At 42.7% G+C, this 15,842-nt stretch overlaps 1 protein-coding gene across 1 annotated transcript in view; it reads right to left on the reverse strand.

Moving 5' to 3' along the window:
* ZNF423 (zinc finger protein 423) overlaps positions 1-15,842 on the reverse strand; it is a 238,074-nt gene that overhangs the window by 96,656 nt on the left and 125,576 nt on the right. Inside the window, 3 exon segments of the mRNA XM_044270612.1 lie at positions 2,808-2,892; positions 10,447-11,657; positions 11,660-13,669. Coding sequence (XP_044126547.1) covers positions 2,808-2,892; positions 10,447-11,657; positions 11,660-13,669 — 3,306 coding nt within the window.

Below are 15,842 nucleotides of genomic sequence, written 5' to 3' on the forward strand. Positions count from 1 at the left end.
ATTTTTGTCACGTCTCCCATCACAGGTCTCCACCAAGAACCATGATAATAAATACGTTTTACATGGAGAATGCAAATGGCCTTGTAAATATTTTATAAAATTGTTAGAGGCCTCCCGAAAGCTGTAAGTCTTAATTGAGTAAAGGCCGTTTTTTTGCAGTCAATATATGTGTTTTCTTCTCCTGCAAAGACCCTTGAGGGGGCAGCCCTTTTCACAAACGGTCTCAACTTTATTATCAATATAATTTGGCTTCCCTTTTTTAAGGTCCCAAAAGCCCTTGTTGCTATCTGCTGCCTGCTACAAGAAGAGCAATTGCAGAATTGCTTTGCCACGTTCTGCAGGGGAACAAACCCTGGGCGCTGCCAGCTTGGCGCTGGAAAGAGACTTGATATCGCCACTTAAACAGGCACCGAGATGAGAGACCCCTGCACTGCCGCAGAGTCATTACAAATATCTTTTACTAGATAGCAGATTCAACTTCTACCCAGTGCAAGGAATTTACATTGCTAAATTGAGAAGACACAGTAATCATTTCAGTTCATCCGAATATATAATATCATTGGGGGAATTTACGAAGACCTGTACGCAGATTGCATTTTAGCATACAAGGGCTTTACTACACTTTGTTTGTGCGTTACTTTTTATGCTTCTTTATCACAAGCGGTGCCAAAGTGGAGTCATTGACTACAGCAACCAGGTTCTAGTTATGATTTATCAGACGTCGTCTAACTGGTGGCGATGGTCAACTTTTCCACTTTTTCTTTTGTGCCAGTAAGAAAAAATCTCCCCATTTGTAGAAACCTATTAGCTCCGACTAGAACATGATGGTGGTGACTTAGGGTCCTAAAATTAAGTCAAAGGTTTCCTTTAAATTAAGTGATCATTGTTAGGCCTGAAGCACACAGTCATATTAGCATAGCCTCCAAGTTCTTTGGCACCCACAGATTTGTATGGAGCCCTCTTGTACCCTTGCACATTGCCGGTTTAGCCCCGGCCACAACTGTAAAGTATGAACCAGCTGATGGGCAGCACGATGGCTCATTGGTTAGCACTGCCGCCTTGAAGCACTGGGGTCCTAGGTTCTAATCCGACCAAGGACAGCATCTGCATGGCATTTGTATGTTCTCCTCGTGTTTGCCTGAGTTTCCTTTGGGTACTCCCACACTCCAAAGACATACTGATAGGGAACTTGGATTGTGAGCCCCATTGGGGACAGCTTGATGTTAATGTCTGTAGAGCGCTGTGGAATATAGCAGCGCTATATAAGTGCGTAAAATAAATAAATGGCTGACGATTACAGGTGCAGCAATTACAAGTGGGCCTGGGCCACATCATCTGCGGGCAATCTTAAAGTCTATGTACACCTTTGGGGGCCATTTTTTTCTATTTTTGGATTGTACTCATTTTAAAATAAAAATAATTTTTCAATTGGCATTAATTAAAAATGTTGAACCCCTGTCTCTGTGCAGCCTTGATTTTCTCTAGGAACAGGCTCTGAATTTTCACTCAGTTCCGTAAGGCAGCTCAGCCAACAGCCCCTTCTCTCTGACCTCCTAAACACACATTATAGCTCATTCTTATCTGTCTGACTGGTTCCAAATGTATTCTTCAGCAGGAATGTTACTAAAGAGGTTATTATGTGACTAATGTAAAAAATGAAAATCAGACATCATATAGTACATTACATTCTCTTCCTAACAAAGCTAGAACGAGCCCTGTACCTCACATGGATCCCCAGATCCCACCATTCATTGTTCCTATTGACCTGCTAGATTTATTTCAAACTGGCAGCTCAAGTCACAACCTATCTACTGTAGCTAGGGACAGTTGAAAAATGAAACTGAGCATGTGCGTCCACCTCAGTGCGGTGGACAGAGAAATTAGAAAATGAAAAAACAGCAGGTGGCTCTATACAAATAGATTTTCTTGAATACATTTGGTGGCTATGCTACATTTTTTTTATTATATGCAATTACAAAAGTATTCAGATCCAGGTGCTGGCTTGAAAACTGAAATATTTTTGGGGGGACAACCCGTTTCAGAGTAAAGAACAAAGAGTCCTGGATATGATGATATGGTCCCCACACTGCCCTGATCTCAACATCACGGAGTCTGTCTGGGATTACATGAAGAGAAAGAAGGATATGAGCAAGCCTACATCCTGATTAAACTTGATGGACTTATGTCTTTTTTTTGTATTAACTATGTAACATTCACAGAAGATCTGAAGTTGGTTCTCCAAGATGTTTGGAAGAACATGCTTTCCGAGTCCCTTCAAAAACTTTGTGCAAGTGTACCTTGAAGAATTGATGCCGTTTTGCAGGCAATGGGTAGTCACACCACACATTACTACCGACACTTCTATTTTTGAGAGCATTATTACTCTGCAGCATTTTTCTATCCCTGCTTAAAACTTTCGCCCAGTATATTACACATGCACAGAGATATAGATTTGTCAAAGCAAAATCTTCTGGAGTCATTTCTGCTTTTCTAAGAGGACTGTTTTTTTTCCCCCCCAGAAAAGTGCAAGCTGTTACATTCATTCAAATGTCATGACACAAAAAAAAAAAAAAAAAGTATAATTGCTTATAAACTGTTGACAAACAACAGGTGCTTTTTTTGCATGGCTAAATAGATGTGCATTTGCTTAAAAAGTCCATTTCTCAATATGCATTATATTCAATGTATGTAGCAATGAACTGTGTGGTGTAGTGCTGCTGGGAAGAAAAAAAAATGAATTGCAATAACCGGAGGGGGGTATTTACAAAAGGCAACAAAAAAAAAGTTGAAAAATAAAAACTTCTTACCTATCATATGGTTGGCAACATGAATCTGGATTTCTCTTTCATTCTCAAAGGTCATCTGGCATTTGATGCACTGGTAAGTCTTCTTCTATTAAAGTACACAAAAAAACAAAAGCAAAAAGGTCATGCAAATGTACATGAAAGGTGAAAACAAAAACAGGAGGTGGAAATAGAGGGAGTAAGTGGTTTTTGAAAATAGTCATGCCGCCAAATTACTCGGCTGGAACACCATGGAGACCCTTCTTTCCTCTATAACCACCCATGTTCGTGCATAGACTTGAATCACTAATGTAGCCATTACCTAGGTAATCATATAGAACCCTGAAATTCGGGGAACCTGACATAGTGCAGGCAATTATTGCCATGCACAGTGCGACAACAGTTTGTCACCCGGACCTATCTAAAAGTAAACTAATTATGGAACACTCAATATTTATTTTAATGCAGGTAAGAAAATACAGAAATTAAATTGGGACTATTTTGTCCTATTGGATAGTCTGGTTCCAAAGGTTCATGGATACAGCTAAGAATCAGCAAGCTATCAAAGTGTTAGACTGACATTATACAACCTGAAACTTAAAGGTGTTCTCCGGTTTAATAATGAAATTTTATCTGTCCAGCTTACCTCAAAAACTGCATATTTATTATCCAAGTGCCTGCTTTTCATGCCATTTTTCCCCAGCATCACTGCATCCTGGCAGGATGTTTACATGCAGAACTTCCTGTTTTCATCAGCTTCCTGCTGGGCTTCCTACCCAATCACTGTATGCTTTGCTCTGTAATGTTACACAAAACTTGGTCCCGCCTAGCCAACATGGAGAGGGAAGGTGTAGAGGATGTGACTACTTCAGAGAGAGTAGAATGACAGCGGAGCAGGCCCTGGGATTGGTTAGAAGACCCAGCAGGAAGCTGATGAAAGCATGAAATCCTGCATTTAAACATCCTGCCAGGATGCAGTGAAGTTGAGAAAAGGGGAAAGGAAAGTATTTGAGGTACTCTGAGCAGATAAAAAAAAAAAAAAAAAAAAAGTCATTATGAAACCAAAGAACTTCTTTAAAGTCATATCTGGCCCCTGGGTTACCCCACAGGAAGCAGTCCCACAGATATGGCTCCACCTGCTACAGGATTATGCACTCTAAGTAATTCAGAGTGCTACAAAGGTTAGTAGATGCAAAATTTAGCACTGACCATCATCTACGTAAGTTAACTAAATGAATACACTAATATATACAACTATTACTGCATGAAAAACACATTATTAGGTTTCATGTGCATAGGTCAGTAGTAGGTTGCATGGCAGCTACATGGACTCCATGTACTGCCGAATGTCAGAGATATTGTCTCCTAGAGGCAATGGAGTATCCCTAGTATAAAAACACATGTATTCTAGGAAAGGGGGGGGAAAGAAACACAGGACATCCAATGGTAACATACCACCACCCAATAGACACACACAGTAAGAGGATCACAGGTTTACAAGAAGGTCCACAGAGTCCATTTAAATCTGCAGTTTATTCCTGTGAGAACCACAGCCAATTCCCAAACCGTCCAAATTGACTCTCTCAGGCACACTCCAGATATCCAACCTGTCAGCCTTTATACTTTAAAAGAGAAAAAAAAGACGACCGCAAAGAAGTCAGAAGAAGGTGAAACCCTGGGTCGGGCTATGTGGTCAGCGTTCAGCATGCTATTTTATTGAAGCCCCTTTTAATGTTCCTTTGTGAGTATAATAAAACGCTTTGTTTTCAAACCTTTCCTTGCGGTCAGCACTATGTCCTCGTTTTCTCCTCAAGTATAACAGCTGACAGGTTGGATACCTGGAGTCTGCCTAGACGGTTTGGGAATTGTCTGCGGTTCAAACAGTAATCTAGTAGAAGAGCTGGAGATTTAAGTTGACTGTGTGGACCTACTTAGAGACCTGCTGAACCCCTCCCTGCCCATCTATTGAGTGGTGGCAAGTCACCACTGGAAGTACTGTCTCTTTTTTTCCAAATTTGGTAGCCCTGGAAGACATGTGTTTTAATACCAGTGTCAATTGGTAGTCTTTTTAACCCCAGATTGGTTCCATTTATGGACAGATTTAGTGCCTGCTGAACTGGTGTACTGGTGTACGCAATATTGGATTTTTATGGAATATAACACCTCCGTATGAAATAGAAGGCATATGGAGGTACAGTAGGGCCCCAGAGAAGCTTACGAATGCCCTCTTAGGGTGTATGCACACAGGAGGAATTTTCAGCGGGGAAATTGATCTGTGGTGCAGATTTTGAACTGTTTGCGGGTTTTTAATTCAATGGGTGTGACCTGGGGAAAATCCAGGTCAAAATCCACAAATAAAAAAAAAAATCTACATGTGGATTTTGGAGCAGAAACCACACAAAAAATCCACAAAAGCTACACTGCCATGTGCATGGACCCTCATGGTTCGTCAGTCAAGAGCATACTGGTAAATTGTACATAAAGAAAGTTCAAGGCTGTCAGATTACTGGAAGACAAAGAGAGGAGGATCAAGCTTATTCTATGGCACCCAACTGTATGGTTTACTAATACAGAGATTCTTCTAATGAATGCATGGGCAGGACAAGACCATTTAACTGGTAATTTACAAGCAGCACAAGGCAAGCCTAAAGATATGAATGATCGTTTGGTTTAGACCACTAACCCTTTGAATTACATTATTTGCACATATTAGGTTTGATAATATCACAGTTACATGTGCCGTGAGCTCCATCTCACAACAAATACACTGTGCAGGTTCTAGGTGGAGGCCCTTTTGCACACTTAATGCTTTGGGCCATAGGGCATTACCCTTTTGTGCTACTGGTCAGCCAACATGGCTCACGGGTGGACTGAAGCTGGCAGTACACTTTAGATATCTGTTGGTTGAACGCCTGTTTGGTTGACAGCCACGTTCCCTGTTCTGAACCTCTGGCAGCAGCATTTCTCCCCTGAGAACAAAAGCATCAGACATAGAAAAATCTACCAGCCCAATCTATCTTTTCTCGGACATCTCTACTAGGGAAAAAGTCAGGAGACCCATCAGATGGTCCGCTGGTCCCGCCGAAATTAGTTGGTTTGGCTGACTTTAATGTGTATGACCATATTAAAGGGGTTTTCCAAGATTTTAATACTGATGACCTTAGGATAGGTCATAATGTTCTGGGACCTGGGACCCCCGCCGATCACGATTTGAGAAGGCATCAATGCTCCTGGGAGCGCCACAGTCCTCACAGCTTTTCCTAGGCCAGTGACAACTAATTCAATCGGTCACGTGACCTAGGTGCAACTCAGCCCCATAGAAGTCAATGGGGCTGAGCGCGATACCAAGCACAGCCGCTATACAATGTTACAAATCACTAGTCAGACCACACATGGAGTACTGTGTACAGTTCTGGGCTCCTGTGAACAAGGCAGACATAGCAGAGCTGGAGAGGGTCCAGAGGAGGGCAACTGAAGTAATAACTGGAATGGAGCAACTACAGTACCCTGAAAGATTATCAAAATTAGGGTTATTCACTTTAGAAAAAAGCAGACTGAGGGGAGATCGAATTACTATGTATAAATATATCAGGGGTCAGTACAGAGATCTATCCCATCATCTATTTGTCCTCAGGACTGTGACGAGGGGACATCCTCTGCGTCTGGAGGAAAGAAGGTTTGTACACAAACATAGAAGAGGATTCTTTACTGTAAGAGCAGTGAGACTATGGAACTCTCTGCCTGAGGAGGTGGTGATGGGGAGTACAATAAAGGAATTCAAGAGGGGCCTGGATGTATTTCTGGAGTGTAATAATATTACAGGCTATAGCTTCTAGAGAGGGAGTTATCCTGATCCAGGGAGTTATTCTGATTGCCTGATTGGAGTCGGGAAGGAATTTTTTATTCCCCTAAAGTGAGGAAAATTGGCTTCTACCTCACAGTTTTTTTTTGCCTTCCTCTGGATCAACTTGCAGGATGACAGGCCGAACTGGATGGACAAGTGTCTTTTTTCGGCCTTATGTACTATGTTACACTGCTTTGCTTGCTCATATGAGAGCCGTTGCCTTCTGAAAAAGCTAATCATGGGGGTCCTGGGTGTCGGACCCTCACGATCAGATACTGATGACCTATCTGGAGGATAGATCATCAGTGGGGGCGAGTGAAGCAAACTTCGGATCATAGATCCGAAGTTGCTTCATTCAAAACTTTGTTTGACTGTTGTACGGAGACCTGTACAGCATTCAAATGTATGGGCTGCGTGGAGGTGAAATTCATTAAGTGCGAAGTCTTACGACTTGTACAACCTGAAAAACATTTTTAAACTGCAATCCAACGTTGGCTTCAGTACTGAGGTACAGTACCAAAGCCAACTTCGGATTGCTGTTTTAAAATGGTTTTCAAGTTACAGTCTCACGAGACTTCGGACTTAACGAGTTTCGCCTCCGTGCAGCCCATACATTTGAATGCTGTACAGAGACGGGTCTCCATACAGCATTCAAATGAAGTTTTGAATGAACAGACTTTGGATCTTTGATCCGAAGCTTGCTTCACTCAACCCTAGTCATCAGTATTAAAATCTCGGAAAACCTTTTTAAGTCCAAACGCTTACTAGAAACCCAGCAGGAGGCACTATGCCCGTTTGCATTCAAGGGCTGAAAACCAATCCTGACCAATTACTGTTCATCCAACTGAGTGTTTGTTGGCGTGTATCCAGTCAATGCAATCTTCTGTGAGCCAAGAATAGAATTCCAGACTGATTGCATATACATCTAGAGTTTGTTACATTGTATCAGTGTAGATTAGGACATTTTTGAAGAATATTCACGGTCATGATTTTGCTGCGATTTTGTGTAATTGCAGCAAAAACCACAATATGGCTGACCACGTGAATGCAATTTAAGGATATGCCCACACATACCAGAAAACTTCTGCTGAGAAAGTCACAGCAAATTGCACTGCAAAATTTTGTGGATATTTTTTGGCAGATTTTGTGGTAGTTTAATCTGAAACAAAAATCAAAAAAAATTCTGATTTCACCCCGCCCTCCCACATTCACTGGAGTGAAATCCATTGAAATGCAAGGATAACCAAAAAACGTTAAGAATTAAAACATTAAGAATTAAAAATTTGCACTGCAAGTCATAAATAATTTGAGAGCAGTACATGTTCCAGCCCACCCATGCAATATAGCAACTTGGTTGCAATCAATTTCCACAAGAGGGAGGAATACCACACCTGCGAGCGGTAACTTAAATCCAAAACATAGAAGAAGTCTTTCTCATCACAGACACCCTCAAAGTTAAAAACAGTCCTTTATTTCATAATTGAAAAAGTTAAACACATCCCGAAACATTGCCGCGTTTCAAGCCTCGACAAAAACAAGCTATGATTAAGAGCTCTTTTGCTGAAGCTCGAAACGCGTCAATGCCCAGGGATCTATTATACTTTAAAAAAAATACGAAATAAAGGACTTATTAAAATTTGAGGGCTTCCGGGCTGAAGAATTATTTTTTTCTATGTTTAGGTCAATTCCCATGCAAATTCTTTTCTGCAGCGCGTGAATGCAGTGTGTTTAACTCTCATCCACTTCGCTGCGTGGATTTTCTGCCTGAAAATCCGGATGGAAATTTACCAGCTTATCTGCTATGCGTGAACAGCTATGTTTACACATGACAGAAACGCTGCGGATCTGCCATCACAAGTTTTTGTGTGGCAAATTCGCAGTGTTGCACGGTACCAGCAAAGTGGATGAAATTTTATGAAATCTTGTCCAGACGCTGCAGGTCTGGACAAAAAAATAAAAAAATAAATAAAAAAATTCTACATAAATTGACTTGCGTTGTGGATTTGTCCGTTTATGCAGTGCATATACTGCATATTTCATTCTTTGCAATGCAGAGGATGGAACCTACAGCCATTTCAGTGGCAAAAACACATGCAATATGGGACTTTACAGCAAAAAAAAACGCAGCAGACTTTAACGCTGTATTTTCAGTTGTGTGTGGACATAGCCTAAAGGTTCTAATTGTTTCTAAGAATAATTCAAATTTACTGACTGCAGAGATAGACCCCCATTCAGACAACTGTTCGGCTGCTGTGCCCAAGATGCAGACCGCCGTGTGAACCCCGTGCTGCAGTGTGTGTGGACCCAATGACTTGAATGGGCCCAAGGTCTGCAACATACAGCAAAAGGTAGGACATGTCCTATCTTTTAAGGTGCGGACCACGGACCAAGAAGCCCGCGGAAGGGATTCCGTGTGTTTCAGATCCGTGCCCCCTATGTTGCGGATCGTAAACATATTCAAGTCAATGGGTCTGCACTGCAGCACGGAAATCACATGGCTGGTGCCCGTGTATTGCGCAACATGAGCATGGCGGCCATACGGTCGTCTGAATGGGGCCATATTCAAAATATTAAATGAAACTAAATATAAGTTGCATAACATTTCACAGCTCCATGGTTTTAGTGTAAACAGCCTTCTTAAAGCTCTGATTAAGCCTTGATAATGAGAGTCTGTCTTCAGTCTTTGGCATTTTACTGAGCGCTTAAGATGCCTGTGTATAACAAGCCAGATGGGCAGGGTGATGGGCAGTGCGCATGTGCATAGTCAGGGACTGGGCTGTGACAAGAGGCAGGCTGAAAGCCTCTCTACGTTACACACAGGGGTCTTCAGCACTCAGTAAAATGCTGAAGACAGATTTTCTTTAGCAATGCTGTTGCTGCGAAGACTCTTTACACCTTGTTTTCTAGTAAAAAAAAAAAAACATCTTTCCATATTAAGTATAGTCAAAAAAATGTTTAAAGGGTATGTGCAGGCAGTATATATATCCTCAGGATAAGCCCGACACCCGCCAGCCCTGCCGATCATCTGAAGAGGAGGCGGTGCTCCATGTGAGCTCTACTTCCTCTTCACTACACTGCGCGTCATCTCCCTTGCAGCGGCGGTGCAGTGTAACTACAAGTACTTCGCTCTGTTCAAGTGAATGGAACAGAGACAATTGGTACTGTAATGAAGAGGAAGGAGTGCTCACATGGAGCACCGCTTCCTCTACAAACAGCTGGCGTGGGTGCCAGGTGTCTGACCTCTGCCAATCCTAAGGATAGGTCATCAATGTATACTGCCTGCACATACCCTTTAACATCCTTGTCCCTACGCCATATTAAAAATAAACTGAAGCAACAGTTATACTTTACATACTATTAAGCATCTGAATTAAGAGGTTATTCCCATCTAGAGAGTCTGATACTTGTGGGTCCCAGCTCTGGAGGTCTTAAGAACTGGGCCCTTCACCCATTCACCTACATTTATGGTGGCCACACAAGCACTGCGGTCCCCATTCACTTCTCTGAGTTATGTTGACATTTTCAGAACTCCAATAGAAGTCAATGGAGAGAACTACGCATGTACAGCCAACTCCCGTTCACATTCGTCAAGAGATGGTACCCCCATGACTCCAGAGTTAGGAATGGCATATTCTGAGGATATGCCATAAATGTCCAGATGGGAATACCCTTTTAATGAATAGCCAAAACACATTGGCCCATTTCTGCTACATCCCATTCAAGAAGCAACAGAGGATAAGCAGCTAAAACTGAAGGACCCTTAATACCATTCTGCGAAAATACTATCTGAACATAAAGCAATTTGGAACATGCACTTACTCTGGGGAGAGGAGAGGTTTGCGCCACTTTCCTTTGGCCACTAGCATCATGTGTTAAGTCTCTATGGTCAATCTGGATATGACTTTCCAGATCCTCTGCACTCTCGAACTTGACACTGCACTCAGGGCATCGTAGACTGACACATAGCCGCTCACAGACCTCTTGCGATGTTGGGTTAGAAGGTTGTCCATTGGTGGTTCTGCTTAAGCAGCTAGCACAGAGTCCATACGGCAAGCCGTTAACGTCTAACTTTACAAGATCCTGCTTGTTTCGGAATTCTTTTAAGCACAGGGCACATTTATACAGCTTCTGCAGGGTTTGTCCATTAGGGGAGGAGGCAGCAGAGTTTCCAGACAGCTTTTGCATATGGAATGTTCCATGAATTTTAAGTTCGAGGGTAGATGTGACAGTCTGCATGCAGACCACACAGCGAAAACCAGTTAGAGAATTTCTAAGGTCTGGATGCATCTGGCAGTGTTCAATAAAGTCTTCTTCACTCTGAAGAGGCATTTTGCAGATCCTGCAGGTCCCTGTGTCCAAGCTTTTGCTGTGAGTAACTTTATGCTCAGTGAGCGTCAAAAGAGATGGGAAACGCTCCCCACAAATGGGGCACATGTAGTGTTTTGCAGGACCCCTGTGTGTCTGCATGTGTTCTCGCAGACCATTCTCGGAGAAGAACGTTCTTGAGCAGATATTGCACTTGTGACTGCCCTTGATAAACTCTGCTTTCTTCCTAGAGCCATCATCTTCACCCGGTCTTATGTTATGATCTCGTAAACGATGATTCTGGAGAAGGACTTCCATCGTGTACGCCGCCCCACAGATGTCACAGCCATACATTGGCTCAGAAGCATCTACATCATCTTCACTGGCCTCATGACTGTTGGAAACCTCTGGGTTCTTCATCAACACACTTGGGGCTTCAGCCGCCTCAGACTTTTTACTCGTTGGCACCATTCCATTAGCAGTGCCATTTTGGCTATTGGTGTCGAAGATGCAATGCTTTTCGCGCAGGTGCTTTTCTAGGAGAATAATTGCATGGAAAGCTTTACTGCAGAATTTGCAATTGTACTTCTTACTGTGAGTCGTGATATGACACTGCAGTTCCACTTCGGTGCTAAAGGTTTCTCCACAGAAGATGCACTTGTGCGATTTTGCTGGATTTCCCAAATGGCTATGCTTGACATGAAGCTGAAGGTCTACCTCTTTCTAAAGTCCCAGTTACAGGCCGTGCAACGGTACATTTTCTTCTCGTTGCTGTGTTTTACCGCCAGATGCACTTGGATGGAAACCTTAGAATCAAAGACTTCTTGGCAAAGAGTGCAATGATATAATACAAAAGTATGCATGTCCAATAAGTGCTTTTGCAGATCATCCACTGAGGAGAACTGCTTGTCACAGCTCTCGCACACGTAATGAGTGGATGTGGTCATGTAGTGTACTGTGAGGTGCTGCAGGAGGGAGTCTTGAGAGTCAAAGTCCTCTTTGCATTGTGGGCAGGATTGCTTTCTTAGCAGCAACTCTAAGTGTGACTTCAAGTGCGTCTGAAAGGTGTCAAAATTGGAAAACTTTAGGTCACACTGGTTACAGGGATACTCTCCGTTGGACACGGAGTTTAGGCTTGGACACAACCGTTGCCTTTTAGGGGATGAAACTTCGACATCTGAAGATACTGGACTCTGCTCAGATTTTGACTTCTTATTATTTGCCAGTGGAATGTTTTTGTGATTTTCTTTAATATGCTTTGTGAGTTTCAATATAGATCCAAATATGGGGGAGTTTGTGCAATAGGGGCACGAATATACTTCCATGAAGGACTGTGTTGGCTGTATCACTGGGGACTCTAGCTTTGAACTTCCTACGTTACAGTGGCTTTGCTGAATATGTTCGGTTAGTGAAGACTCGGTAAGGAATCCCATAGAACACTGGTTACAGAAAAAGGCATTATTGCCCTCCTGAGGTGTAGCGTTAGGGCCACAATGAGAGATACGGATATGCTCCTGAAGGCTGTTAATGTCAGCAAACATCTCTGGACAATAGTTACAATGGAAAGCAGTTATATTGCTAAACTGCACCATAGGGTAGGCATGGTTCTTGTGGACTTTTCTCACGTGCTCATTAAGATTATATAAGGTGGGCAATGAATCCAAACAGATTTGACAGGTATGACTTTGCTGAGGTTTGTCCACATGAATAGTTTTTAGGTGGATCTCCAAGACTGCCAAGCTGTTGAAATCTCTCTTGGTGCAATAAGGACAACTGTAGGTAACTTTGGGCCAATTTTGGCCATCCTCTCTGTCCAGGGATAAGGTTTTCTTATGCAATCTCAATGGCTTGAGGGTGGAGTCAGGAGTAGAACCCCGTTCAACTGAAGCACTGGAGTCGGGCGTGGCGCTACTCATTGACGCCACACTGCCCAGGACTGGATCTGGACTAATGCTGTGATTGCTCGAGTCGGGCTGTCTGTGACTATCTAAGTGGCAGTAGACTTCTTCCACGGAAGAGAACTGCTCTGGGCACATGGGGCACTTGTGTTTTTTGTTGGCATGGACTTGATCAATGTGGGTGAGCAGAGAGGTTTCGTCCGCAAATACTTCAGGGCAATGAATACACTGCAGGTCAGCTTTCTCCGAGAGCTGAGGGTGTCGGGTCATCACATGCTTCTCCAGTTCCTCGGTCTGGCTAAAGGTTTCCTCACAATAATCACACATAAAGTCATCTTTTTTCATATCTTTGTCCCCCTTGGTCAAATGTTCCTTGTTTTTCTTATGAGCCTGCATGTGGCTCTGCAGAGAACTAGTGGAGGAGAATCCACGCTTGCACACCGTACACTTGAAAGGTTTGCTAGAGCTGTGAGTTTTCAGATGAATTTTAAGGTGGTCACTGCGAGAGAAGGCCGCTTCGCATTCGTGGCAGTGATACTTTTTGTCCCCCGTGTGGAGTTTAATGTGGCGATCCCTACTTCTCTTGTGCTTAAAAAGTCGACTGCAGTACGTGCATTTGAAGGGAAGTTTGTCGCTGTGGATCTGTTCGTGCCTTTTCAGGTAGCTCAAGCGGCTGAAAGACTTGTCACAAAACTGGCAGGGATACGGCAACCCAGATCCCCCTTCCTCCTCTCCTATGCCGAGATCACACCCATCCCCTATCATCTGAGTGGGTGATGCAATGTCTTTGCTGGAGGGAGATGAAGCCACCCAGGAGAATTGTGGGTCGTCATCACCATCTGTAATGGGAAAGCAGAAAGGAGATTAAAAACAATTCCCAGTGCATCTGTGAAATAAGGCCACAGCTCTTTAGCAGAACCTAGGGCTTCTACCAATCTACATCTTCTTACAGTTAACAAATAATTCCACAAAGACAAAGCGTAAAAGGCAAAGAACGCAATGAAAGAAGAAGAAGAACAGATGAAAAACCATTTTCACAATGTTAACCCTCTGTACCAAATGACTGCTGTGATTTCTTTGAAACCGAATATCGCCCAAACATCACATTTGATGGAGGGCAGACTGTTTAATGGTTGCACTGGAACATTTTTTGGACTCAACTGCCAATTTTCATAGTGTTTCCCTTCTGTATGTGAAACGGGATCCAGACATTCTGGAAATAGGATGCATTCAGAAACACCATCCCCTCCTTATGCAGGTGCACCTCTCATATTTTTTTGTTTTTACTATTGAAAATAGCAGGAAACTTTTTAGGCGATACCCCACATTTGGCCAAATATCAAAGGACTTACAACTAGTTCTAATGATATATTTTAATACACCAGGCCCAACTAATCGGATCTTTTGTGTTCATCATGTGGTCCAAGCAATGACAAACCCAACTGTTTTTGCTTTTCTAAGTGGGGGCACAGGAGGAAGAGTACAAATCGGAGATATCCCAACATGGAGCATTAGGAGGTAGGTATAATATGTATAATAAAACAACAAAGGACTCTGTTCTCCTGTTCATCAGGGCTTCTATTATAAACCAGAAACCACAGTGTAATGCCAAATCCATCACATAATAGACTTCTGATAACGGAGTCTGATCTTATAATGAGGTCCATCAGGTTCTGCCGTGATGTCCGTTGTTTTGACAGTTATAAAATAGCACTGCCTCCAATGTAGAGTTGAACAGAGCCTAAAGTAGCCTAAATGTTTCACCTCATGCAGTATGATCCTCGTAATGTTCTCCTGCAGAGACGGCTGCAATCTGCAAGAGGATGGTCCATAACTAAAAGTTTTCCTAAATTGGACAAAATCTAGCCAATAGCAAAAAACAATTCTCACTGGATAAGGCCCTTGTCGTTCCAGTGCCACCACTATGAGGCTCGACACCTTGGTGGCTGTGATGAAGAGACCATCTCCACTCGTGAGCACTGAGGCCAATCAATGGCCTCAGTAGTGTATGTCTTGTGTAGACGGGCAAGTCATTGCTCCAGCCAAGAAGACGAATACCAGGAGTGGGCATCAAAGTACTGGCAGGTATTTATTTTATGCCATTTTACCCACAACCAATTGGAATACCTTCACAATATTGGGGGGGGCATTAAAGACACATGAAATTTGTCTTTGCCAGGACATAAAAAATAAAATAAAAGTAGAATTAATTTGTAAGACAACCATATAAATGTTAGGGAATCCAGAAAACATTTACGTTACTGTTTGACATTTTAGGTCTATTTGATGCTTAAAATGTAGTTTTTAATATTCTGAGCTTTTAAATGGAAGACGAATTTACATCTAATTTTTTTAGTCATTTTAAATGCTGTTTCAAGTGCGTATATAAGCTTTCAAGGACATCTAACCCCAAAGAGAGAGTACGGCATTCCCCTGAGTGTGAAAAAAAACAGGAAGGAGTCAGCTGCACACAGAGATCCCCGGGTGTCTGCTGGATGAGATACATGAAAAGGCAGAGCTGGGTTCTGTCAGGCCAGCTGGGTCCCGCAGACACATGGACGGAGCATGAAGTGGGGGCTAATAGGAGGGGAATTCACACTGTGCCTTCAACCTTAAAATCTGGATCAGTACCAGTCTACATCCAAGTCCTACAAGCCTGAAAAATGTACTGGAACACAAAAAACACTGCTAGACACAAAGGAGCACGTCAACGAACAGAAAAGAAGAAGAGTCAATTCTTAAAATGCTCACGGAAAGAAGAAAACATGGCAGCTGGAAATCCTGGCAATATGCTACTAGTAAGGGAGGCTGTATGGGATTCTAAGGACATGGCCGCTTTCTTCCAGAAACAGCCCCACTCTTTTCCACAGGAAGGGTGCGGTACTACAGTTCAGCCCCATTCATTTTGAATGGAGTTAAAGGGAATGGGCCCTAGAAAAAAAAATTATAATAAAATTAAAAAAAGTAACCCGTAGGTGGGTCCAAATTGACAAAAAAAAGGGCAACACAAAT

This window comes from Bufo gargarizans, chromosome 10 (assembly GCF_014858855.1).
Source record: "Bufo gargarizans isolate SCDJY-AF-19 chromosome 10, ASM1485885v1, whole genome shotgun sequence".
NCBI lineage: Eukaryota > Metazoa > Chordata > Amphibia > Anura > Bufonidae > Bufo > Bufo gargarizans.